This window comes from Pagrus pagrus (assembly GCF_965226575.1).
Source record: "Pagrus pagrus genome assembly, chromosome: 10".
Classification (NCBI taxonomy): Eukaryota; Metazoa; Chordata; class Actinopteri; order Spariformes; family Sparidae; genus Pagrus; species Pagrus pagrus.
This window is the reverse complement of record NC_140194.1, coordinates 16,407,056-16,431,920: the sequence shown is the minus strand read 5'-3', so window position 1 is coordinate 16,431,920 and position 24,865 is coordinate 16,407,056. Positions and strand designations below refer to the sequence as shown.

The window sequence follows — 24,865 nt, the reverse complement described above, 5'->3', positions numbered from 1 at the left end:
ACAAACATCATATGTGTAGTTCTTGACACAAGTGAAACGGCAACAAAAAAATTGTATTTCTCTATTCACGAGCAAAGTTTTCAGAAATAAGGTCCCATGGGGCAACCCGGAAGTTGCCTTTTTTTGTACAAACGCCGGAAAAAGACCGACAAACAGATACTTACGCTTATGAGCTAAAAAAAAACCAACAACATATACATATGAGTACAAAATCCCGTCTTTAATTGATCAGAAATCATCCGTTATCGCTATTTTTTCTCCTTTTGAATATCTTTCTGGGGACCTGTGCCTTTAAGACGACGACACGTGACCGCGCCGGCAACACGTCACCCGAAAGTGAAGCGGCTGTCATTGCAATGTTTTCATGGATGTTTTGTTTTCAATGGAGATGGAAGATATTTTGGGCTGCCACAGTGACACTAGCTGAACCATGAAATGCTTCACTTGTCGACGGCTGGAGAAGAAGCAAACCTGTCGCCTCCCGTGTAGAGGAAACGACAGTAACCGCCACTGACACGTAAGTTAAAGTATCGCCACGAATGTGTTGTGAAACAGGTAAACATTGAAGCTAGTTTAATGTAGCATTAACCCAAACTGCCTCTTTCCTTTAAGGTTGAATCTGTGGATGTTTTACGTGGAGGCAGCAGTTTATCCCGTCATCCTTTATTGATGTTTTTGCAAAAGGGTTTTGTACAAGACTGACACACATGGCGGAGCTAACAGCCAACTGACGTGATGACCATGCTGGCCTTTGGAGCAAGAGCAGTCCTCCTTAACCTGAGGTGCACTTTCCAGAAAGCAGGCTCCTTTACCAGAACCAGACTCATACAGAACTCGAGGGCATGTTTTGTCAAAAGAGGGCAGATTTTAACCCAGATCCCCAAGGTTACATTGCTATGTTTGGGTGCAGTGAATGCATCATCCTGTGCTGCAAGATGCCAGGAAGCAATTCTCCCATCCCCAAAGTCTGACAGAAAGTCTCTAGCCAAAGTCCAAGTGCACAAAATTATATTTTTCTTCCGCCTCACCCTTCGTGCATTGGTGCTGCTCCTCAAATTTGGCCCCCTTCTCCTCCTCTCCCCCTTGGCTCTGGTGTCCTCTCGCTGCGCAGGACACTGGCTGGATGCTCTGCTATGGGTGACAGAAACATCTGGGCCCACTTTCATCAAGCTGGGTCAGTGGGCGAGCACCAGGCGGGACATCTTCTCTCAGGAGTTCTGCGAGCGCTTCTCCAGGCTCCATGTAAGGGTACGCCCTCACTCCTGGGCCCACACCAAGCAGTGTCTCCGGAGGGCTTTCGGGGAGGGCTGGAGGAGTGTTTTACAGTTCGACAGCAAAGAGCCAGTGGGTTCGGGATGTGTGGCCCAGGTGTACAGAGGATGGGCGAATGCGGACCAGGTGGACGACCCAGCATTCCAGTCGCTGGTGGAGGAGATGGAGAAAGAAGACTTGCTGGAAGCCTGGGAGATACCTGGTCTGGGAGGAGTTACCAGGTCCTTGTGGCAGCTCTGGAGGGGGAGGAAGGAGGAGGAGGGCTATGAGGAAAGAAATCACCCAAAGGTGCAGCATGAGGAGAGCAGTGCAGAGAAGGGGCATCTGATACCTGTGGCTATCAAGGTAGGAGACTGCAGCCTGGTTGAGCACGTTGACCCTTTCTTTCTTCTTTTTTTTTTTGTTTTTTAACCCTGGCAGCAGGTGTTTAGAAATACTTTCTGCTGTATTACAGGTGCTACATCCAGGCGTAAGGAGGCAGGTTGAAATGGACCTCCTGCTGATGAAAGCAGGAAGTTGGCTTCTGCACTGCCTGCCTGGTCTCAAGTGGCTCAGTCTGTTTGAGATCGTGGAGGAGTTTGAGAAGCTCATGACCAAACAGGTAGGATTATTCAGAGCCCCACATATTATAAAATAATTACAGCTCTAGATTTATTAGCATTTTTCTAGAGGCCAGAGTCTAGGATAAGAGAACATAACTTCATAGACTAGAAGCTAGTAGAGTCATTTAAAGTGATGTAACTGAACCTTTATTTCAGATTGATCTCCGGTTTGAGGCCAAGAACATCGAGCGTTTCCGGGATAACTTCCGCAACGTGGAGTATGTCAAGTTCCCAACTCCATTACGACCATTTGTCACCAGGACCATTTTAGTGGAGACTTTTGAAGTGAGTGCAGAGGGACACAAAATCTATCTCCCACATCTCACAATATCAAATACACACTTGTATAACTATGGAACTATTGTCTTCTTTAGTACGCTCAACCTGTGTGACACAATGTCTGTGATTTCTAGGCTGTACAAAATTACTCTAAAGATATTCATTTAATCAGAGTCTTTATGATTATATTAATATGTTTGTTCAGGAGAGTGAGCCCATATCCAACTACCTGAGCTCTGAGATTCCTCTGGAGGTGAAGCAGAAAATAGCCAGGATGGGAGTAGACGCTATCCTGAAGATGGTGAGATACAGAACCTGCTCCATTTCAGTTGCTACAATTACTGCTGTCTTCTAATTTGTATGTGAATGTCTCCCTGTCTGTTTGTTGTTCATGTGTTCTGAGTTAATGGCAGCGATTGTCATTATATCAGATTATATTTACTTCACATTTCCATTGTGTATTCCAGGTTTTTGTGGACAACTTTGTCCACGGAGATCTCCATCCAGGGAACATTCTGGTCAAGTGCTTGGGGCCTCTTCCTGGTTCCAGTGACAGCACTGGTATCTCAGGGGAGGCCCATGGTAAGACCACCCTCACTGACTTGTGGGACACAGTAGTGGTCAGCGTCAGGCCAGACCCGAATCCTTTCCAGTTGGTGCTGCTGGATGCTGGCATTGTAGCCCAGCTTCGTGACCAAGATCTTGCCAACTTGAAGGCTGTCTTCACAGCTGTGGTGCTGCGACAGGTAATGAAGGAAGGCCGCCATAAATGAAGTTTCCATGCTGAACTGTGGCAGCTGAACAAAATTGTCTTTTTTTTTAAAACTCATGTATTCAAATATGATACTTTTAGTTTTTTTTTACTATTTATTCAGGGTGAGCGTGTGGCAGAGTTGATCCTGAATCATGCCAGGGCCAATGAGTGCCAGGACGTGCCACAGTTTAAGAAGGAGATGGCCGAGCTGGTGGACCAAGCCCTCAGCAACACCCTCTCTCTGGGAAAGGTACAAACCTGGATTGTTTTCCAATGCAGGCCAACACGATAATAGCTACCATGATAGTCTTGGTTATTATGTTACTATATTCAGCTGTAGAGGACGTCATCCTGTAATTGTTACTAGTATAACACACTGAGGTTCGATATCCATTTTCTTCTGGTTCTGGCTAATATTGTGTGCTTTTATCAATCAATTAATGAATCAATAAGCACTGCTGCTTTTAATCTTTTTGCTTGCTTTCCTGGTATCAGTGGCCCTGTGTAAAATTACAACTTAATTACTCAGTGTAACATTCAATCCCTTAGCTGTTTACACTCCTTTGCGAATGCCCATCCACTCTTTTAAGAAAACTTTCTAGTGAAGTACCGTATAGATAGTTTATTTAGGCTAACAAGAATGCAGGTTCAAAGAGGCAAATTGACCAAACCACCAAGTCCTCATGAAAAATAGCCATTTTGGTTGGAAATAAGTTACTCATTACTGTTGTTGTGTTTTGTTTATTGGGTTTTTTGTTGTGTTCATAGGTCCAAGTGGGTGACTTGCTCTCCAGAGTCTTTGGCCTACTCATTCAACACAAGGTAGAATTTCAGGAGGTTACATTCATCATTGTGAACAAACACTCATCTGAACCCTGTGCAGAGTAGCTTAAGATTTATGTGACGTTTTACGTGACAACGCGGAGTCACTGCTGTTGCAGAGGATTGTAGTTAACTATTCAGTGCTGAATTTTGACCCCTGAACGTTTCGGTTTTAGCAGGAAGACATTTAAGGTTATTCACTGTGCTGTATTTCATTTTGCTGTGAAGGAAGTCTAACTTACAAAACTGCTGCTTTGTGGGGGCCAATGGCTTGTTTTAACATGAAAACATTAAAAAACACTATTAGGGATGTTGTACTCTAAGGTAGAAGTTTAAACTTTAAAACCTCTGACTGTACTAAGCAGTCTATGTAATGAACAGAATAAGTGGTGGTTTTGTCCTTCACTGATGCAGAGTTAAAAGAATAAAAGCATATTAAAGACTACAAAAGCCACTGAAACGATCATAATCTGATGCATACACAGTGCTCGTTTAGGTTTTGTACTCAGTTTGAAATTTAAAACCACCAATGAAGGAGTGCCGTGATGCGATAGCTCACTGACATTGTTGCTGTTTTCCCAGGTGAAGCTGGAGAGTAATTTCGCCTCCATTGTGTTTGCCATCATGGTGCTGGAAGGTCTGGGCAGGTCACTCGATCCGAACTTGGACATCCTGGAGTCAGCCAAACCCCTGTTGCTAAAGAACTATACACAGCTCTGACGCACACATACACATAAACAACTACACTATATGCTACTATACAGTACATCAAGAGATAATGTATCCTCCTTATGCATCAGTGATGGGTTGTCTTCAACCGTACAATGCAAGATTCCTCTGTGGATCACATGTTCACCGTCTCATCACTACATTTTAGCAGTGCTGATGCCATTATTACCTCATTGAGTTTTAAATTGTTGGCGATTCCACTTTTATCACTGTTGCTCTTGAATTTTACTTTATGTACTGTCTGGTTGTAGTACCAGAATTCCACCCACCATAATCCACTTTAAGGCAACACTAGCCGAGCCTAATGAAGGAGAGTGTATGCGTTTTAAATGAGGCACCACGTATTCATTGAGTGCTAATGGAGTCAAACGCATCGTCAGACACACAGATGGCTTCAGAGACCATTTGTAGTGATTTAATGATATAAAATAAGATCCCTAGTTGATACTTAAAAGCATCTTTTTTACTTTTTAATGACTAATATTGATCTCAGGATGTCTTTTATCACTCCATCTTTTATTGCATCTTAGATAATGTTGTCTAATGGACATATCTGGTGTGAATCATAATACCTGGTAACATTTGTTCTGACTGACATTACAACATTGACAATGTGTAGGCTTTGCTAATTGTACTCACAGCTGACCCAAGTCTTTTATTTTACCATTTCATAGCGGGAACACTTGTATGAATTGTGCATAACAATAAAAAGGGAATCTATGCTAACTGATCTTTTGCTTCCCTCTGTTTCTCCTTTAGTGACTAGTCGTAAGTAGAGGTGGGACAAAATATCGATACAGCAATATGTCACGATACTTCCTCTTGAGATACAGTTAAAGATATCCATTTGCATGAAAACATGCAACACCTCATCTCAGTAGGATCATCTTAGCACATCTCAGTTGGTGTCAAATTCCGTCAAATTGACACAACAATGCAGTGAATAAATCGAAATTCCTGCATTTTGCCTTTTTTGGGGTATTTTGTGTTCCCCAGTTAGATATCGTGATGTATCATTAGATGATTGTCTAGCAATGTATAGATTATTGCAGAATCGACGTATCGTGACACTATCGTTATCGTGGGTAATGTATCGTGAAGCGTATCGAATCGTGAGCTACTCTGTGATTCCCACCCCTAGTCTTAAGTTCTCTGACCTTTTCAGTAACGTTGAATGATGCAGCTTCAAAACAGACAATTCACTACATCAAGGGCAATGGATCCATTAATTTACAATTTTATTAAATCTGTCAATGAAAAACACAGACAAGAGACGCGATTCTGTCAATGTCATCAGGAAGAACAGTCAGCATGGCTGAAAGAGTGAGATCAGGAGGTTTTGGTGCAAAAAAACTCATCACATACCCTTTATTGCAAAACTGTTGATTTTTTTTTTCATCACCATCAAGAGCCCAGACAGAGCAGCACTGTTCAAGTAAGGAGGGAGGGGAGAGGTGACAACTGTGTAAAAAAATCTTTCAATAATAATAATAATAATTAATAATAATAATGACAAAAGAAATAAAAACATCTCTAATAGACAAACACAATCACCTCAGTATAAGACGAGATTCTGTCACGGTCACAACAACCAGAGAAAAGTTGTTTTCTTTTTTTTTTCCTCTTTTTTTAATGAATTAAATAGTTTTTAAAAATATCTCACCATTTACTTATACTCATCTTTTTTCATTTATTGCGAAAAATAGGCAACTGGACTAATTGTGATGATGCGAGTTTTCTTGTGTGTGTCTGTGTGTGTGTGTGACAGAGAAATAGAGATTAAGTGGAGAGATATAGTGGAACGTCTTGGAGCGTTGGCACTGAGAGCAGCAGCAGTGTGTGGCGATGCAGTACTCTCATTTTGCCACCAGGTGGCACGGTTCAGTCTGAACATTCCTCCAGGGCCGGAGCAATGCGGCCAAACCTCCCACCACCGTATCAGAGGAAGTCGAGTTATGCCAACAACTTTTTGGAATGATGCTTGTGTGTGAAACTTTGTCCACGGTCGCTCATCTGCGTTGTAAGATCTCAGTTCTATGTACAAAGATTTCAAATCCCTGAAGGACATCTACAAAGACAAGTGCAACCTCCATCTGACCATCCCCTTTCTGGAGAAGCTCAGGGATCAAAGGGTTCCTCTATAGGGGAAAAAAAGGGGGAATAGTACCAATTAGATCAGGTAAACGTGCCGCAGCAGGACTCAACAGAATTGTTCTTAAAGTCAGGAATGATGGACCAAGATTTAGGAATGTCAAAAGCTGGAGAAGAAGGGGTTGTAATGTAGTTCCTCAGAGGGGGGCACCAAAATATCCTAACATAATTCTTTCTAACAGAATGTCCATGAGAGGCAATGAAACGGGAAAGAAACCAGCGAAATGCACAAATAAAATAACGCATCCATCGTTCGTTTGTCATATCCGTTCATGCTGATCCATCAGTCCCTCCATGCATTTTAAAAATAGTCTTTATAGACCAAGCAGTCCTCCTCCCTGTTAAATTGATTGTATTTTTTTTTTTCTCTCTCATCCCGCAACTTTTTCTGTCTCTGTCAGAGTGGCAACTGTCAGCGTGGTGCCCCCTGGAGGACTGGCTGCCCTCCAGTTCTCTGAGGTGGCCCCTGGCAGGAGCATGCAGCTCATTTAAGTGGGAGGAAAAATGGGTAAGAGGCGCTTTTTGGGACTGGATTTGTGGAAGAAACCAGGGTGTAAACTTTTTAGTCCGATGACGTGTTTCTTCCAAAGCAGAGGGAGGGAGGGGAGGTAGGGCAACTGGGCTGGAGAGAGAGGAGAGGCGTGTCTTGAGCACAGGCTTGTGCTCATTCTCGACCACAAAAACACACACTTGTCTGTCTTTGAGGCCCTGACTATGTAAAGGTCATGGCAGATGGAGCACTGGGCCATCGGCACTGTGATGGAGCTTCTTGTTGACTTTTCTTTCCCGTCACTGCAGAGATCAGCAGCTGTCAGTTGCCCACGACTAAAACCAAACAAGTTAAAACTGAGAATTACGAGGAGATTAGATGGAGGAGACCGGCTGACAGCTTTGCGGCAGAATCAGAGGAGAAGAAAGAGCGTCTCTTTCCCATTTACGGTGTGAGCAGCATCCATCTTCAAATGATCTGATTCTTTTTGGGAGATGTTACGGAAGACACAGCTACTATGCCATTTAATGTCCATAACCCAGTCTTTACATTCCTTTAAGGGAAAGTGTGTGGGACTTACTCAGATAAGCATGTAATGGATGTGAGGGATAGGGCAGGAAAGATTAAGTCTTTCTCGTCTAATCCGACTCAGTTCGTTTCCATGCTGTTGTTTCACAGGCTGCCACCAGGGGGTGTTGTTCGGGCTAACTGTTGAGGGACAAGGGGAGGAGGGCGTCTGATCAGAGATTGTGGCTACGAGTTGATCCAGGGGTGGTTGAGGCATTCGCCGGCCGAGGCCCTCTTCTCGGGCACCATCTCCAGCATGGGCAGAAGGAAGTGAGTGAAGTGGCCGGCGTCTTCGTGCGCCCAGCCGTACTTCTCCACTAACACGTCAAACAGGGACCACGGCTTCAGCTTGGTGATGTGCCGCAGCTCACCTGCAGGAGGCGATAGAGAGCATAGTCAGTGATCGTGCAGGAAGATGTGGGAGGAAATGACAGTGGCAAAGCATAAAGGATTAGTTCACCCAAATGACAACATATTTTCTTAATTAAAGGATAGGATAGTAATGGTGAAACTCAGTTTTTTTTGTTTTCAACAAATCCCCAAATGACCAAAACCAATGATGAATGGATCCTATAGACAAGCACAGTCTGTGTAGCCTGATATACAGTAGCTTATTCATTTGTGCTCCATTGTTATCCAAAAAAATGGATGTTCCACATAAACTGTCTGCTGGTGTAAATACACAACAGTCCATCAAATGTGTATTAACACACAGCTGAAAATAGGCCCCATCAACTCAAGCATTTACTCCTGCTGTTTTAGGAAATAACTTAATTAATAATAATTACTATATGTGTATTATTAGTGGGAACAAATGGGCTTTGTGCCACAGACAGGGTAGGGAAGCCATAAAGTATGGAGAGACGGACTAATGCATTGTTGTTTTTGTTGTTTTTTTCAAGAGATTTGTTGAAATGAGGAAAAGAACAACACCAACCTTATCATTTTAACTCTAGTGATATTTATCCATGCAGATAGTTTTACTTTTTGCTTAAGATATCCAACTCCAAGGCTCCTGCCTCCAGCACACTACAGTAAAGTTGAACAAAATCTTATTCATGCTTCTTATATCATTGAAAAAATATATTCTTAAAAAACTCAAAAGGAGCATTTCTTTCCCGCTACTTTATTTCTTTATCGCTACTCAAAAAAAGAATTAGCATCAGTAGTATCACATTTTTAAAAGATGTTGCAGTTGAATTGTTATATGTACGTTTTTAAATGTTTTGTGCACACAAACAAAAATTCATCCAAATATCTCAAAATGTGTACTAAGCTATCCGCACGACTAGATTCGCCCAGAGGTAAGTTAGTTTTTTTTTTTTTTTTTGGTTGTTTGGGTGAACTGACCCTTTAATCAGATGCCATAGCAGGCCACGATTCTGCAGGCTCCAGCCAACACGCTACAGCAGCTGATTTCACAGACTAGTTCACCTTCTCTGTGTGGACGAGTGCTAATCAGTGAGGTGCTGTAACGATGGAGTGAAAACCTGCAGAGTCGTGGCCACAAACCGCAAAAATAGACGGCAAGAGTTGGATGGAAGGAGACAGAGAGGAGGCGATGTGATGGAAAGAGACAAGCAGAGGAAGGTGTTCATTATTGAAGAGACGAGGAAAATGATTGGCTGGCAGCACATGACAGACAGAGAAGGAAAGAGTATGAGAGAATGATTAATGATGGAAGCGATCAAGAGCAAAGGTCCAGTCAAACCACAGCTGCCATGGTAACCTTCCTATACACTGATTGGAGGACAGAGTATGAGGGAGGAAAAAGACTTCCCTTATATTGGTCAAGACAAAATAAGAGCATACACCTTTACAGCTGTTAGACTGCATTAAAAAAAGGCATTGCTGGTCATTAATTGTTGCATGTTTTTTAATATTTTGATCTATATTCTTTTAAAAGATGAGTGTCAGTGTGTGCATTTAGGAAACAAGGTAAGAAGGCCGCTGGATCGCACTGCAAGGCTAAAGGCAGCTTGGCAGACAGGCGAAGCCCAGAGACAGAGCGAGAAAGTCAGACCTGATTAACAGAGCGCCAAGAGATAAAAGGGAGAACATTGAGACATCAAGTGCAGCCTCAGACCTCGGATAGAGACAACATCAAAGGGTAATATTCAGGTCTTATGACACATTATGAAGAATATATGAGCAGAAAGGGAAGGAGATCGAGAGGAAGAAAAAAGGGAATAAATGAGAGAGTGCAAGGGTTATCAGCTGTACCAAACACAGATCCATACACTTACCAGGCTCACAGATGAGCAGTGAGGTGTTATGACACAGTTAAAGCCCTGCTGCTCTGTTTATAGGCTGAGAGTATGACTTACTGTCACTGTTACTGTTGATACTGCTGTTGTATAATGTTATAGCCAAAGTAAACTAGCTCCTATTGATCCTAACTTTGATATACAGTCTGTAATGAACTGTCATTTCACAAAATGTATAGATTATTATAAAGGCAAAATATCAGACTATCTATTGTTTTGTCTACGAATTCTATATTCAGATAATACATTTTCTGATTATTAAGAAAAATATCTTCTTCTCCCTTCTTTTGTTTTTGCCTCTGATTGAAGTAAATTGATCATTTTGCTGCAGTCCAGTGTTAGATGATTAAGACAATCACAACAAAGTATTTGAATGTCAATTTAGTAGGGGTGGGCGATAAAGTTAAAATAAACATTACAACATAAAGAATAATTTTCTGATCCGACAACATGGAAAATCTTCGCCAATTAAATAGATGTTCAAAGTAATTGTAGTAACTGTGTGCCACCAAAGAAAAATAAATAAAAATTAAGTGTGTAAAACAAAACCTTCTTTACCACAATTTACAGTAATTGTAAATTGATTCATTTTGAAGTATGTTTTGTGAATGCTTGTAATTCTTACAATGCAAGGAACTTAAAAAAGGGTCATCACGCGACTAAATCTCACATTGGTGCCAGACTGTGGCGTCAGCTGTATTGAAGTCAATGGGAGATGCATAGAGAAACACACTAAAACCCAACATATCTATGTCGTCTGACTTTGGATCAAGAAATGCCTCTAGAAAATGAAAGAACACACTTCAGATAGTAGGTTACAACTTTTTTTTTTTTTTTGTGGTTCGTCCCTCTCTTCATTTAGGAAAGGCTCCTGTTTGCAGCGTAATTACAGTCTCATCAGCGATATTTGGTCAGACCTGCACCATTTGGTCACAATATTATGAGCCCTGCATTTCTTCATCAAAAGTCATACGACGTAGATATATTGCATGTTAATGTGTTTCTCCATTGACTTCCGTACAACAGGCACCACAGTCTGGCACTAAAGCAAGATTCAGTCACATAATGACCCTTGACAATGAGCATGTTTATTTGAATGATGTGTTTGGTTACTTTACTTCAGGCCAGAGTTTGCAAGTAGAATTGCAGGATCAGTCTTTGTTGCAGCACTTCCTTCAATCCAAGAAAACTTTCTCTCACAGGAGACATAACAGTAATGCAAACCTTGGTCAGAAACTCAAATAAAATGTCATCAAATTATTATAGGGCTTTTCAGGCTGCACTTAGCCAAAGGCTATGAAAGCAGTCTCATTAGCACAATCCTGGGCTTGTTGGCCAGGCTCAAGAGTAGGGTTAGCCCTGCGTTTGTGGGGTTATCCTCTGAAAACCAAGCGAACACAAGGCTAAAAGGTGCCAGTGTGATATGGGGCTAAAGTAAACAGTAGTCACACGGCATCCTAAAATGTAGATATTAGCTGTATGTTCAGACTGAGATTTAACCTTAGCTTAGGTTAATTCTGGGTTTACAGTTTGTGTGTGAGAAGGGGCCAAATTATCCAGGGTCAGGGAAAACCTCTCACGATACAACATGTATGAAAATCATTTATGACAATGAATTATCGCCCAGCCCTACAATTAAACAATTAAACATTCATTTCTGCTGTGATTGACAACTTACCTGAAACTATCTGAACTGACTTAATGTAGACCACTGTGACAGCACTACAAACTATACTACAAAGAAAAAACTTTCAGTCACAAGACTACAGTCCTGAACTACAGCTATCCCTTAGCAGGCCTACCCTCCACCTAACCGACCACTAACCACAGTGTCGTTTACCTTTCTTGGAGAAAAACTCTCGGCTGTACTTCCCGGCAGCGACCACTTTGCGTGGGACCTTCCCAAGGAGCTCCATGATCAGAGCGATGTGGTCTGCCCACCACCACATACATCACAGAGGGAACAGGCACGATTCAGCATTACGGCATGCACACACACATTAACACGACTGGCTGTACGGGACCGACACACACTGCTGCCGCGGAGCACTGAATGGACACACTTGCAGACGGATGTGGCGACTGTTTTTACTGTTTTCAGTCACACTGTTATCCAATTATTTCCCAAAATCAAATCCTCAGCAACACAAGCTTTAAGTTGTTATTGTGTCCTGATTGTCAGCTAGCATCCATTTCTGTCTCGTTTAGACATCTGTGTGTCCCAGTCCCATCAGCTCTCTGGCCAGCGCTACCTCTTCGGTTGAAGAACTCCCGGGAATATTTTCCAGAGAGCGCAAAGTGCCTCGGAATACAGCCCAGCAGCTCTATGATGTGGGCTATGTGGTCTATGGAGGAGAGAGGGAGGTGGGAAGGAGGGAGGGAGGAGAGGGGGCAGAAAAAAGAAAGGAAAAAAAAAACAGAAAAGGAAAGGAAATGCAAAAGAGAGAAAAGGTAAAGACAAGGAAGTGGAGATTAAATTGAAAGAGAGGGACAAATGAAAGTAAAAGAGGATGGATTGTGGCAAAGAAATAGAAACAGGGACAGGAAGTGACAGGTAGAAAAGATCACAGAGGGGTAAGGGAGGAATAATAAGAGAAGGGAAAGGAAGGAAAAAAGAGACAGTCACAGACAGTAAAGGAGAAAAACCTGTGTTAGTGAGCTGTGCCTCCACAGCAGAGGTGAGGAAATGAAATGATCAGCCATGGTATTAAAAAAAGTGACGTGCATTCAGATGCAGAATTGAGTGAACAGAGAACCCGAAGCTAGATTTTCAATTTGGCCTCAATGGAGGGAGATCAAAGGTGTCTCTCTGCAATTCAGGATGTCACGATAAAAGTGACGGTGGCTTATTGCCTGTTCAAAACATGCAAGATGAGGTTAACCTAGGGTCGCATGCAATGAGGAAAGTAACCCAATGAGCTGGTGAGATCAAAAATCAGAGGAGATGAAGAGATCAAGGACTGAGGTGAGGATGAGGGCACACTGTTTGAAATGTATTTTGTAAGACATAGAGTAATGACTCTGGAGTCGACATGCAAATATAGGGACTGTATTGCTTTATACACTAAACATGACCAAATATAGATACACATATACTCACAGGATACAGTAACTGGCTAATGTTGCTCTTATGCTTAAGTTACTGCTATCACTTTACAGTATGTTGGAAATCTGTCCAGATGTTAAGCACAATGACAGATGTGTGAGCACTCTGTGTATCTATACCGTTTGTACAATTCAGTGAAGATGAGTGGAGGCATAGCAGCAGAATTAAAGGACAGGATTTACAGTCGACAGTGGATAGGGGGATTTGGGGAGAGGGATGGCTCTAATTTTAACTAAGCTCACTTTAGGCCATTTTTATCAATTTACAATACAATTAATAATAATAAATCTAACACAGTGTTTGTCCATTGTTCAGATGCATTGCTGGAAACAACAGTCCCATTTTTGAGAAGAGATGACATGCTTAAAAAACAACAAATGCATTGAAACTGTGTTGTGTTCTCAAAACTCCTCATACTGTCCAGCAAGATGTGCTTTGATTTCATGTGGAAAACAAGGATTTATGTACTTTGACTATAGTTTTTCTTTTCATTTACATGCTTTTATTTATTTATTCCCAAACGTTTCGTATCTTATTTCAGTTAACTTGCATTTACTTAGGGCTGCACAATTAATCGAAATATTATCAAAGTCACAAAATGGCCAAGTGCAATATGCAAACCACAGAAGCTGCAATTTTTTGTTATAGCATTATAATAAAGTACTGTAGTGCTGCAGAGATGCCTTGGCCTATAAATATTGTTCTCCAGATGTAAGAACATGTGTTTGTTTGATATGGACCCCAAGAAATGCCACATCATCGTGCTTTTATTCCTCTTTTCAGTGAAAAAGAAAATTGTGATGCAAAAATGATAATTTCCTCAAATCATGAATCTTATCGCAATCTTCATGTCTGTCGTAATACTGGTGATTAAAACAAAAGGGGGGCAGCAAAAAAAAGAAAAGAAAAAAAGAAATGCAAATCTGTTTTGACAATCAATTAAGATTTTTAGGAAGAGCCGTTAGCAACAGTGCATCAGAACAATGGAGGTTAAGTAGCGCACAAACACAAATTTTCATATAAGAATACATTTAATTGATTACAACTTTTTATTAGAAGAGCTTATGAAACATCTAAAACACTTTGCTTTTGTATTTCTGTTGTACATTCAACATTTCTAGCTATTTGTCATCTTTTAGTCAAGATCTTGAACAACTGCAGATCCAGCTTTCAAGTCTCGACATACAATATTCAGCAAGAATTCCCTTGTGGGAACATTTCATATGACAAGTTTCTGTGTTTCTATTTTTGTAAATTAAATCGGTGCGTGCACATCATGGAGATTTAAATACTCACCCTCATCACGGGAGTAGTCCTCACCAGAGTGAGGCTCAAACAAGTAATCTCCAGTAGCCAGCTCAAAAGCCTACGAGAGATCAGACAGAGTACTGTACTTGAGTCTATACTGAGTGTGTGTGCATTATTTAAAAGGAAGTGCTGTATATATATATATATATATATATGTATGAATGTACTGTATATATGTATGAATGTACTGTATATATGTATTTAATGTACTGTATATATGTATGTAGTGTACTCTATATATGTATGCAATGTACTGTATATGTTGTATATATGTATGTAATGTACTTTATATATGTATGAATATACTGTATATATGTATGTAGTGTACTGTATATATGTATGTAGTGTACTCTATGTATGTAATGTACTGTATATATGTATGAATGTACTGTATATGCTGTATAAATGTGTGTAATGTACTGTATATATGTATGTAATGTACTGTATTTACTGTATATATGTATGTATTGTACTGTATATATGTATGAATGTACTGTATATATGTATCTAATGTACTGTTTATATGTGTGTGTTGGTCTCACCATGCAGGCAGTACTCCAGATGTCTGCAGGGGTGCTGTAACCAGCTCCTATCAGCACCTCAATGGAACGGTACTGTCTCGTCTGGATGTCCTCGGTAAAGTGCTTGTGCTGAAGAGGAGAGGAGAGGACAGGACAGGAGAAGTCTTAGTGTACATTTGCAATTTAAAATCAAAACCAAAAGAGGCAGGGGTGTCACAATAATTTTAAAATGTATAATGGCAACAACAGCAAACTTGTCACAGACATCAAAGAAGCTAGAATAATCACCTCATTTGCCTTTGTGCACCAATCAAGTTGCTGTTCCTGAGCAATGCCTTTTAATAATGGCCACGACAGTTTTCCAACATATTGTTGTCACAGTGAAGTTGACCTTCAACCGTTTGAATATAAAATGTCATCACTTCATTTTTGTCAAAATGATCTTTAAAATTGTTGGCCAAAGATGTGTTTTGTGAGGTCACAGTGACCTTGACCTTTGACAAAATCAAATCAGTTCATCCTCGAGTCCAAGTGGACTATTGTGCCAAATTTGAAGAAATTCCCTGAAGGAGTTCTTGAGATCACGTTCAAAGAATGGGAATGGACGGACAACCAGAAAACACACGGCTATCGCTGGCACAGAGGCATAAAAATAAAAAAAATAAAAAACAGCAATAAACACACAAACATTTACATCAGAGTCCTTAGTTTTTGTGTAAATGGCTTTTTGAGTGTCTGCTTCCCTGTGACCTATTGGTTGTCACTAAGTTGCATCAGTTTAAAAGAGTGTAAAACGGCTGCAAACCTGTGTATTTAAAAAATATGCTTCAGATCAAGTTCAGATCATTTCCAAGATACTGTGTCTTACCACCCAGCAGGCATTTCCAAGATCAGCGATTTTGACTCGAATAGATTCAGCGTTGCGCGGGTCTAGTGGGTTGATCAGGAGATCTGCAGCTCTGGCCCTGACTGGGAGAGGAGGAAGAGGAGAAAAACAAGGTTAAGACACACAGTAAGTAAGGATAAGAAGAGTTTACACACCATACTGTGCTAATAGGAATCCAAATAAGAGAAAGCTGGTTCTAACTTCACCTCGGTGAACTATTTAGAGTTATTTAACAGGGAAACAGACTTGGTGTTGTTTGCTTTTGTTTAAAAGAGAAAAGAGATGTGATGCTCAAAGTGACCTTAGAGTTTGAAAGTTTGAGTTCAAGTTATTGATAATGAAATGAACCATGTGGGTGGATGAATAATGGTGCTGGTGAGTCATTAATAATACCCAGAGGAGATATGTGGAGACTGAAACGTAATCATGAGCAACTGGATTATCTTCACAGGCAGCTATAATATATAAGAGATAATCAAAACACTGTGGTTATTCAAGGTTATTCATGTACTGCTGATCCGTTACCTCACCTAAGATCTAAATTAACTCTAATTATTATTATGCTGTTTTCCTCTGCTTTATCTATCCAACTCAAATTCTCATTTGCATGTAGATTAAAATTTTCAACAGAGACCTTGGCAAGATGGAAGCATAAATCAGCCAGCATTAAATCATTTGTTGATACAATGAAAGAAAACGATGATGGTGAAATTAAAAAAAGATATTATTTACAGAGGATAATTCCCACTGCTGATATTTTTACATTGAGAGAGAGAGAGAGTGGATCATACACTTTAGTTCAAAGTTATCTAACTGTTAACAAACAATGAAATGCTTAATAAACCATTTAAACCATTTACGAGCCAAAACAGGCTCGTGACTTTTGTTTTAATGCATGTGAGGGGAATCATCGATTATTTTTTAATTTTTTAAATACTATGTCTTACCTTTGGGTGTGTCTCCCGTGCTTGAAGATGACACAGTGCGACTGCGGTCGGCGGTGGGGCTGTTGGGTAACGGGCCTGCTCCGATGTCTGCCGTCCCAACAGGAATGGGGTTACCGGGCATGGGATCCAGGGGCAAGTCGGGGAAGATGGGCATCGTGATTCGATCGCGGTCACTGGAGCCGTTGGTCAGGCCCGGCTCGGGTAGCTCGCCGTTAATCATCTCATACCCGGAGCTGAGAGAGTTGTCCCTGTCCGTGTAGCTGAGCTCGGACTCCACCAGGGGGCAGAGGAGAGTCTCGGGGGTGGGTGAGGGAGGTGGAGGAGTGCCAGGGTTTGGTTTCAGTCCCTCAGATCCCAACAAAACGTGCCCGTTGGTTTTGGCTGAATTGTTTTTGTTGTTGTGGGTCTGGATAGAGAGCGTGGTGTTGTCTGTGAGGAGATCTGCAGTTGTGTCGTCGTCGTCGTCCTCCTCCTCATCATCCTCCTCGTCGTCCTCGTCGTCCTCATCATCCTCCCCCTCCTGATCCTTTGACTCCTCTTCCTCTGCTACTGCCTCCTCCCCTGTTTTGCTCTCATTCTTTGGCTCCTCTGTGTCATTCTCCTCTTTTTCTGTCTCTTTCTCTTCCTCCTCTTCTTCCTCCTCCTCCTCTACCTTCTCCTCCACCTCTTCTTCCTCATTCTCATCACCTGCCCCTTTCAATCCCCCCTCCTCCTCCTCCTCCTCCTCCTCCTCATCCTCCACCTCCTCTGCCCCGTCCTCTACCTCTGCTTGTGTTGGCTCTCCATTCCCTTCTCCTGTGGTGGGGGGAATGGGGGTTTCTTTTTCAGCGGTAGGCGTTGGTTCCTCTTCTTCCTCCTCATCCTCCTCCTCCTCCTCCTCCTCCTCTTCTTCCACCTCCTCATCAGGGTCGTCGTCAGTGATGTGGGGTGCCTCGCTCTGCTCCTGGGGAGGCGCTGCGCCTTACATGGACAGAGGACAAGATAAACAGTTAAGAGAGGAAGTGGGTGGGAAGGAAGATGCAATCAAAGGCAGTGTAGGCAGTGAGGAAATCAGCATGAAAAGAGAATAAAGATCGGAGAAGGAGGCAAAAGAGAGAATAGGAGAAGACAGAAGGTGGTGAGACGGAGGTCGGAGGAGGGAGACGGAGAAAGACTGTTTCTTTTTGTTTTTTTTGTGAATCAGCCTAGCCTCCCATACACAGTGGGCCTAGCGTGGGCTGACTGGTTGGAGCCAGTCCACCTCCTATTCATTCACAGACAGACTGCACAAACCTGCATACACACACTCACATTCAGTCACGCTGCAGATCTGTAAAGAAACCAGAAATCAGCTTTCGAGACAATAAAAACCTGAATAGGAAAAAGAAAGAACAAGATAACCTAAATATGTTGCTTTTTTCCCCTTCACAGTACATTTCACTTAAAGAAAGAAAGGACTGTACACCACGCTGTTTAAATGAATAATGAATGTCCACACGTCAAGTATGTTAAATGAGCTAAAAATAACAAACCGGAGACTTTAAATGAATGCAAAGTAGGTTCTTAGACACGATTTAAAGACAAGAATTCAGCCAATATGAGCTTTCTGAAGCTGACTATCATGGTTTTGGGTTTTAGTTTCAGTGTTTCGAAATGGTGGTTGAGTTCAGTTCAGTTCTGCTGAACAAATTAGAGACGCACTCAAGAAGAAACTCAATGCATTATGGTGACTACTACATGTAAAAATTGGGAAAACATTTTCCCAATTGCAAAAAATCACATGAGTGCCCACTCAAGTCGGAACAACAACTTTGAAATTTTGGAAAATGAATGTTTGGTTGATGGTTGATTTATTTAATTAATTCACGTATTGCAAGTTTTTGCTCACATGTACTTTGTAATATGGTATTACATTATAACCACTTGATGGAGGTATTTATTATCATTAACCCTGATAACAAGGCCCAATCCCAATCTACCATTTGCCCCTGCCACTTAGCCTTACCCGTCTGTTCTGCTCGTTCACACCGAGGGGGTAGGGTGTCTTGATTCTTGTTGGGGTAGAGGGTGTTGAGGCTACATGGCCCTTTTTGTTGTTTCAATGTATTATGGCCCTTTTCTTGATAACAAGTATAAAACAATCGCTACTTGTTTGCTTATGTCTCGGTTGCTCACTAGCTAGCTAGCTAACGTTACATTGTTTGCGCTATTTTGCGCATTACATTTGACATATTTCAATGTTGCATTCTCCCCCTCTGGTGGCTTATGATGCCCAAAATTTAACTGAAGTCTAAGTACTAATGCAGCAACAAGTCTTTTCCACATTAACACACCAAAGTTGAAGAGTGACTTCCTAGTCCGAGGAGCATGAAACGTTAAAAGTTAAAAACCCTGCAATATAAATTTCTAATTATCAAACCACATGTATCACGCTGTATTTTAGTGTTATATCTGTCAGAATATCACATTACTGAACCTGGGGAAAACTCTCAGATCACACAACTCACATGTATGATTGGTCAACCTGATGGGCCTCTCCCTCTCTCCTCCCTCCTCCTCCTCCTCCTCCCCATCCTCCTCATCGTCATCATCCTCGTCACTCTCTCCCAGAGCCATGCTGGGGCCCAGCTGTGGTTGCGGGGGTGATGACGGGTTGTGTTCATGGTCCCCTTTCTCTCCCCCATCTTTGGCTCTCTCCTCCTTCTTCTCGGCTTCTCTCTCCAGGGCTTCGATCTCAAGCATCCGTCTCTCCAGCAGCTCCGCCTGCCGCTTCTGTTTCTTCTTCAGCTTCTTCTTCTTGTTCTTGGAGATCTTGCCCACCTGGGAGAAAAAAAGACAGGACAGGAGGGGAAGAGAGTCACCGAGGAGGCAATAATCTGAATGAATAGGAGGTATTCAATGATAAAAAGTTTGGACACTTAATGGAATTGTGGATTATGATTTTGAACTGTATATTAATTATATATATGAGTATATATTTAAACAGAGCACATCATTGCCATTTCAGCTAAACCACAGGACTAAATGTACATTTATTCAAATTACAGGCACTGAAAACTCAAATGCCAGCTTTAGAACAGCTTTGGTTGTTCTAAGAGAGACTTATGCATTTCTGCTTTTGTTTGTGCTCTTCTACGCTCTTCTCAAAGTGGCCAGGACTCATGCCCCGTTTCTTCTACGCACCAGTCAGGATTTAGCACATCTGAATCAAAAGTGTCTGCGGAGAGTTGTGGAGCTGTTTTCTCATGTTGCCAGACCACTACCAATCAAATCTAAGCGAACAGCAACAATGGTCCTGATGGCGCAGTTTAGCTGAGCTTTGGCGTGATAAACTCTTAATAAATTATAACTGAGGATGTCTTTTGTTGAGTTTATTGTTGCCTTTCTTTGTCATAAATATTTCATGTTACAAAGAGATTTTTTTAGGGGCTTTAAGCTAAAATAAACCATTCTAAACCCCATTGGATTATATGAAAAATGCACTGTCACAAAGCAGAGAATAGGGCTATTATTCTTCTTTATGAAAAGTTGGTGCTTTGGAGAAACATGAATTCACAGGACGGCGATAGTCTGTTATGAAATCGCTTATTTTCATCAAGTTTCTCTGATTGGGACTGTCAAAGAAACTAAAGTATAGTTTTAATGCGACTAGAGCGGTATGTCTGAAAGTCTGAACATTGCTGCAACCCTATTTACTGAGTATTGTTTGAACAAACATCTTTATTAAGGTCGAGCGGTAGGAGCTTTGAAGCAGCTTAAACAGTTGCTAATAAGTACTCTCTCCTCCCTCTCTCTCTAACCGTCACAGAGATCACACCAAACACTGTGACATGCTCTATGTACCTTGTACCTTTGTGTGTGTGTGTGTGTTTATGTTTGTGTGTGTGTGCATTCCTCTTATTTCATACTCACATCTGTTGTACTCACCGGTTTGAGCTGGGGGGCTGTGCTAACTGACAGACAGAAAGAAAAACAAGAAAATCAGAGGCTGCACCAGCACCAATCCGTCACACAGCCCGTTCAGTATAATTACCGGAAAAGAAAATCATTAGGGTTTGTACACGTTCCCTTTATGCACCTGACACATATAGAATGTGTAGGTGAAGTGAGAGACTTGCAAACAAATGAAAGATCGTTCACACTCCCACAGCCTTACTTGCTTGTCCCAGATCCATAACATTAATGTTTTTTTCTTCTCATGCCTGAGAATGTGGCTCCTATAGGACAGAATTCTCTCACCTGATCATCTGACATCAATCAAAATATGGATAATAAACCGAGAAAGAATTACAGTACAGAGCTATTAATAGGTGTAAGTCCTGACTAAGTACTTTCTGTGTCTACTGAGGGGTTCCAGCTCATCAAATACAATGATATATCAGAAAAATTGCAAAAACTTATTGCAACTCAAACAATCAGTATGTTGCCATTTTCATCCTATATAGCAGAAGCAGAAGTAATCAAAAAGACATTCAGACATAAAACAAATGTCTGCACTTAAGTTAACGACAGTAAAACTCTTTATTTACTTTGTCTCTTCAGATTATGTCACCAGCGAGTCCCCCTGTTTTGACAGTTGATGGTCTTGTGCCCGACTATAATTGCATTGAAATGTAAGCAGTGTAATTGGTTACCCTAGGGCTCAAAGTGACTCCTTCGGCTGATGTAAGCAATTGACAGCTCATGGGGGGGTTCACCGAGAGGACAGGGTTCATGTCGAGTTTGTCGAGACAGTTTTTTTAAGAACTTGATTTTCCTCAGCGGAGGAACTCAGCGACAAGAGATGAAAAAGAAAGAAATGTCTCTGTGTGGTACAAAAAAGGCGAGAAACCGAGGAGGCGCAACGGGCTTCTCCGTACTTCAATATCAAACATGAACATTTAGAGGGAAAAAAATACATAATTAATTTGCATTTACTATAAATACCAATTTCAAGTCAGGAATATGAGCTGTAACCTACAATATAAACTGTAAGATTTTCCTTTTACTCAAAATCAAATCACAAGTTTTGATGAAGAAGCTCCACAGCTTCCATAAATAAAACAATAAACCGAACAACTTCACTGCTTCCTGGCTTTTTGTGGAACTTTGCTTCTGGTAAGTTTGATGTTACCCCAAGAAGTTTAGGTTTGCTTACTTCAAACCTTAAACTTTACAGAGTGAACAAAATGCTTATTTGGAAGCAAAGTTTAGGGGAGTAAAATACATTACATTTCAAAACATTTCAATATTCGGGTAACACTTTTGTTCTCTCTCTTGTTGAGAGTTAGGTAAGAAGATCAACCACGCTCTAAAAAATGATTATGTATTATTTAACATTGAATGTATGTAATGGAATTAGATTTAAAATATACATGTCATCACAGGCATAAATGTTGAGTATTAAAATAAAAATGAAAAAAAAAAATACATAAAGAGGAGTGCACTCTCATGTCTGTAAACTAAACATGAAGTTATAGCCAGTAGATGGTTTCTTTTGCTTAAAGACTAAAACAAAGGGGAAACAGCCTGACTGTCAAAAGCTAATTGTCTCCCCTGTTTCCAGTCTTTATGCTAAGCTAAGCTAACTTGCTGTATATTGAACAGACAGATATGATGACAAAATAACTTTTGAATGGAATTACTTGACACATAAATTTACGCCTTCACAGTGAATACAAACACAGTGAATACACACGTAGACCCTTTCACACTAACTAGCACACATTCATGTTCATTGATTCAGTTGTTTTCATCTTGAATTTGTTTTATTCACCAATTTGTTTAGCTGTTTTAATCTAAATGAGAGGCTGAAAATAAGCTTTAGATAGACAGCCTAGATACATGTTGCAATGCTTCTCCCTATCTGTCAATGTGTATCTGTAATGTCCTATGTCCTTTAAAACACACATTTTGAGAGTGTTTTTTTGTGTCTACCTGCTGATCCAGATGGTGGGGGGGCTCCAGCTTTCTGCCATTCAGTTGCCTCCATGGCCATACGCCTAACAAAGGCGTCATCTACACACATCAGAATGTTCTCTGGTTTGATGTCCGTGTGGATGATTTTACATTTCGTGTGGAGGTAGTCCAGACCCTGCAGGACCTGCAAGCACAATCAGATCAACAGACAAATGTTTTATTACTGAAAAACACACTAAAAAAGTCCAGTTCAGTTCTCCTTCTATCTCTCCACCTTTAATTCCTTCTCTCTTTCTCAGAGCCAAATTAACCGTTCTTCTAATGCTTGTCATTCTTTGAGGGCGGCCAGGAGAGGCTGTTGATGTTTGCGTTTCATTTGTTTCTGTCCAGAGGCTTTGAGATCGAAGCTGGGAAGTCTCGTTTTAATTTCTACTCATCTCAGCTTTTGAGAGGCTGGCAGCGGCTGAAATGGCTCAGCAACTTCTCATGCTCATCAGGTGGCTGAGGGGAAAATGCCTGATAGTCTTAGTCTGAAGTGTGAAGTGCACGATAGCATGCACTGTAGTAGTAGGCCAAACTATTGGGTGTTAATTTGGGTGCTGTCTGAGTCTGTTTCTTGCTCTTTGTTTACTGTTTTATATTTCTTCACTCACTTTTTTTTCTTTCTTCTGCCAAAAAGATCCACATAGCTAAAGTAATATCAAATGACACAACACTTAAACACAACATGCATTCTGAATTGGCGAAAAAGCACAAATGTAATTTATTTCACATTCAATATGTTAATGAATGCATGAAAACATCACATAAGGTCTTATATCAACTTTGTCTACCAATTCAGATGTTATAAAAATGTGAATCGAACATTTTGCTTCTGGGGCACCCCGGTAGCTCAGCAGGTAGAGCACACACCCATGTCCTTGTAATCTGTGTAATTTTACAAATACTGGGATGCAGTGGTCAGCAATATCTGTAAAGGTATTATAGTGTCTATAAATAGATTTGTTTTGTGTGTGTGTGTGCACTTACCTGTCTGATTATGCTCTTGACACACGGCAGCGGCAGACCTTGGTAGTTGGATTTAATAATCCACTTCAGCAGGTGGTGACCGAGCACCTCAAACACCATACACACATCTGGGTTGGAGAGTCAAGGTCTCACATTATCATATCTCTGTCATGCACTCACACACATACACACACTCTTGAACACTGATCGGGATACGTATGCCGTTGACTCCGGAGATCTTGAAGTCATCTATCAGCTGAACCACCATGTCCTTGTTTGGGTCAATGGGGTCACTCTCTCTCACCTGGAGGACGAGAGGACAGAAAGATGAAGCAAACGTGACAGGAAGAAGGAACAGAAGATGAGGGAAAGAGAACGGTTGGATATAAACAAAGATCATTGGAGGAAAAAAGAGGGGCCAAAAGGAAGAAAGAAGGAATGGGGTGACTTGAGGACAGGAAGGGGAAAAGGAAGATGGATGTGAGAGATAAAGATGCTGAAAAATTGATTCAGAGATGGCTGTCCTCTGCACCCAACATGCAACATAAATGACCAGGGTATCTTTAGTGTTTCTTGTTAACAGAGAAAGGGAAGATGCAAGGTGTAAATAGATGATGTGCAGAGGAAAAAAAGGAAAAATGGAGCAGAGATGGAGGGTAAGAAAAAGTAAGGAAGGACACACAATAACAAAGAAAAAGAATAAGATTTCCAAACACTTAAAAGGTCAAACTAATCAGATCCTCACACATCGCAGCAGTTTGATCTCATCCAGGGCCGTCTCTGTGTAATGCTGGGCGCTCTTCACCACCTTCATCGCCACAAAGTTCTTCACTCTGCAATGACACAGACACAAACAATCACTTCAGTTAATACTGACTCACACAGCAATGGGTTATTAAAGCAAGTAATGCTGATTCATGTGTCAAAGATATTATAAAATGTCCCTCGCTGTGCCTTCATTACACCTTTGCTCAGCTATCGTTCACACTGCCCACACTGCCAGTGGAAATGCAAATGTGGTGCTGAGGCATTTTATAACAGAAATGGTAGAGTCAATCAAAATTAAACATGCAGCACAACTCTTCTCCAGCACACCAGGCTTTAGTCACCAAATGTTTTTGGCTATCAGGCTGGTGTCTGAGGCTTCTTCACGTTTAGTCCATTGATAGGTCATGTAACTTCCTGTATGATAGCACTGCAACTAATTAACTGTTAGTCTGTAAACCCAAAACCCAAAGACTGTCTATTTACTATCATACAGTAAATGACTAATGAAAGC

The 24,865-nt window shown here is 41.2% G+C and overlaps 2 protein-coding genes across 14 annotated transcripts in view; one reads left to right on the top strand and one right to left on the bottom strand.

Moving 5' to 3' along the window:
* The first annotated feature begins 311 nt into the window (after positions 1-311).
* On the top strand, positions 312-5,188 carry adck2 (aarF domain containing kinase 2). Its single transcript, XM_084364617.1, has 9 exons — positions 312-517; positions 613-1,617; positions 1,727-1,873; positions 2,031-2,159; positions 2,359-2,454; positions 2,621-2,899; positions 3,029-3,157; positions 3,676-3,729; positions 4,312-5,188. The coding sequence occupies exons 2-9, from the start codon at positions 736-738 to the stop codon at positions 4,447-4,449; spliced, it is 1,854 nt and encodes a 617-aa protein (XP_084220743.1). The 5' UTR covers positions 312-517; positions 613-735; the 3' UTR covers positions 4,450-5,188.
* Positions 5,189-5,679: 491 nt separating this feature from the next.
* srpk2 (SRSF protein kinase 2) overlaps positions 5,680-24,865 on the bottom strand; it is a 76,583-nt gene continuing 57,397 nt past the window's right edge. For 3 of the 13 annotated variants that reach the window (XM_084364606.1, XM_084364610.1, XM_084364615.1), the window contains 12 exons: positions 24,332-24,419; positions 23,803-23,890; positions 23,608-23,714; positions 22,597-22,762; positions 20,593-20,633; positions 19,188-19,500; positions 16,702-17,661; positions 15,737-15,837; positions 14,890-14,997; positions 14,336-14,405; positions 11,774-11,866; positions 5,680-8,037 (listed from right to left, as the gene is read on the bottom strand). In XM_084364606.1, coding sequence (XP_084220732.1) covers positions 7,853-8,037; positions 11,774-11,866; positions 14,336-14,405; positions 14,890-14,997; positions 15,737-15,837; positions 16,702-17,661; positions 19,188-19,500; positions 20,593-20,633; positions 22,597-22,762; positions 23,608-23,714; positions 23,803-23,890; positions 24,332-24,419 — 2,320 coding nt within the window. In that variant the 3' untranslated portion in view covers positions 5,680-7,852. Of the gene's footprint in view, positions 8,038-11,773; positions 11,867-12,185; positions 12,279-14,335; positions 14,406-14,889; positions 14,998-15,736; positions 15,838-16,701; positions 17,662-19,187; positions 19,501-20,592; positions 20,634-22,596; positions 22,763-23,607; positions 23,715-23,802; positions 23,891-24,331; positions 24,420-24,865 lie in introns of all 13 variants that reach the window. The other 10 variants (XM_084364604.1, XM_084364612.1, XM_084364611.1 and 7 more) reach the window with 6 other exon arrangements.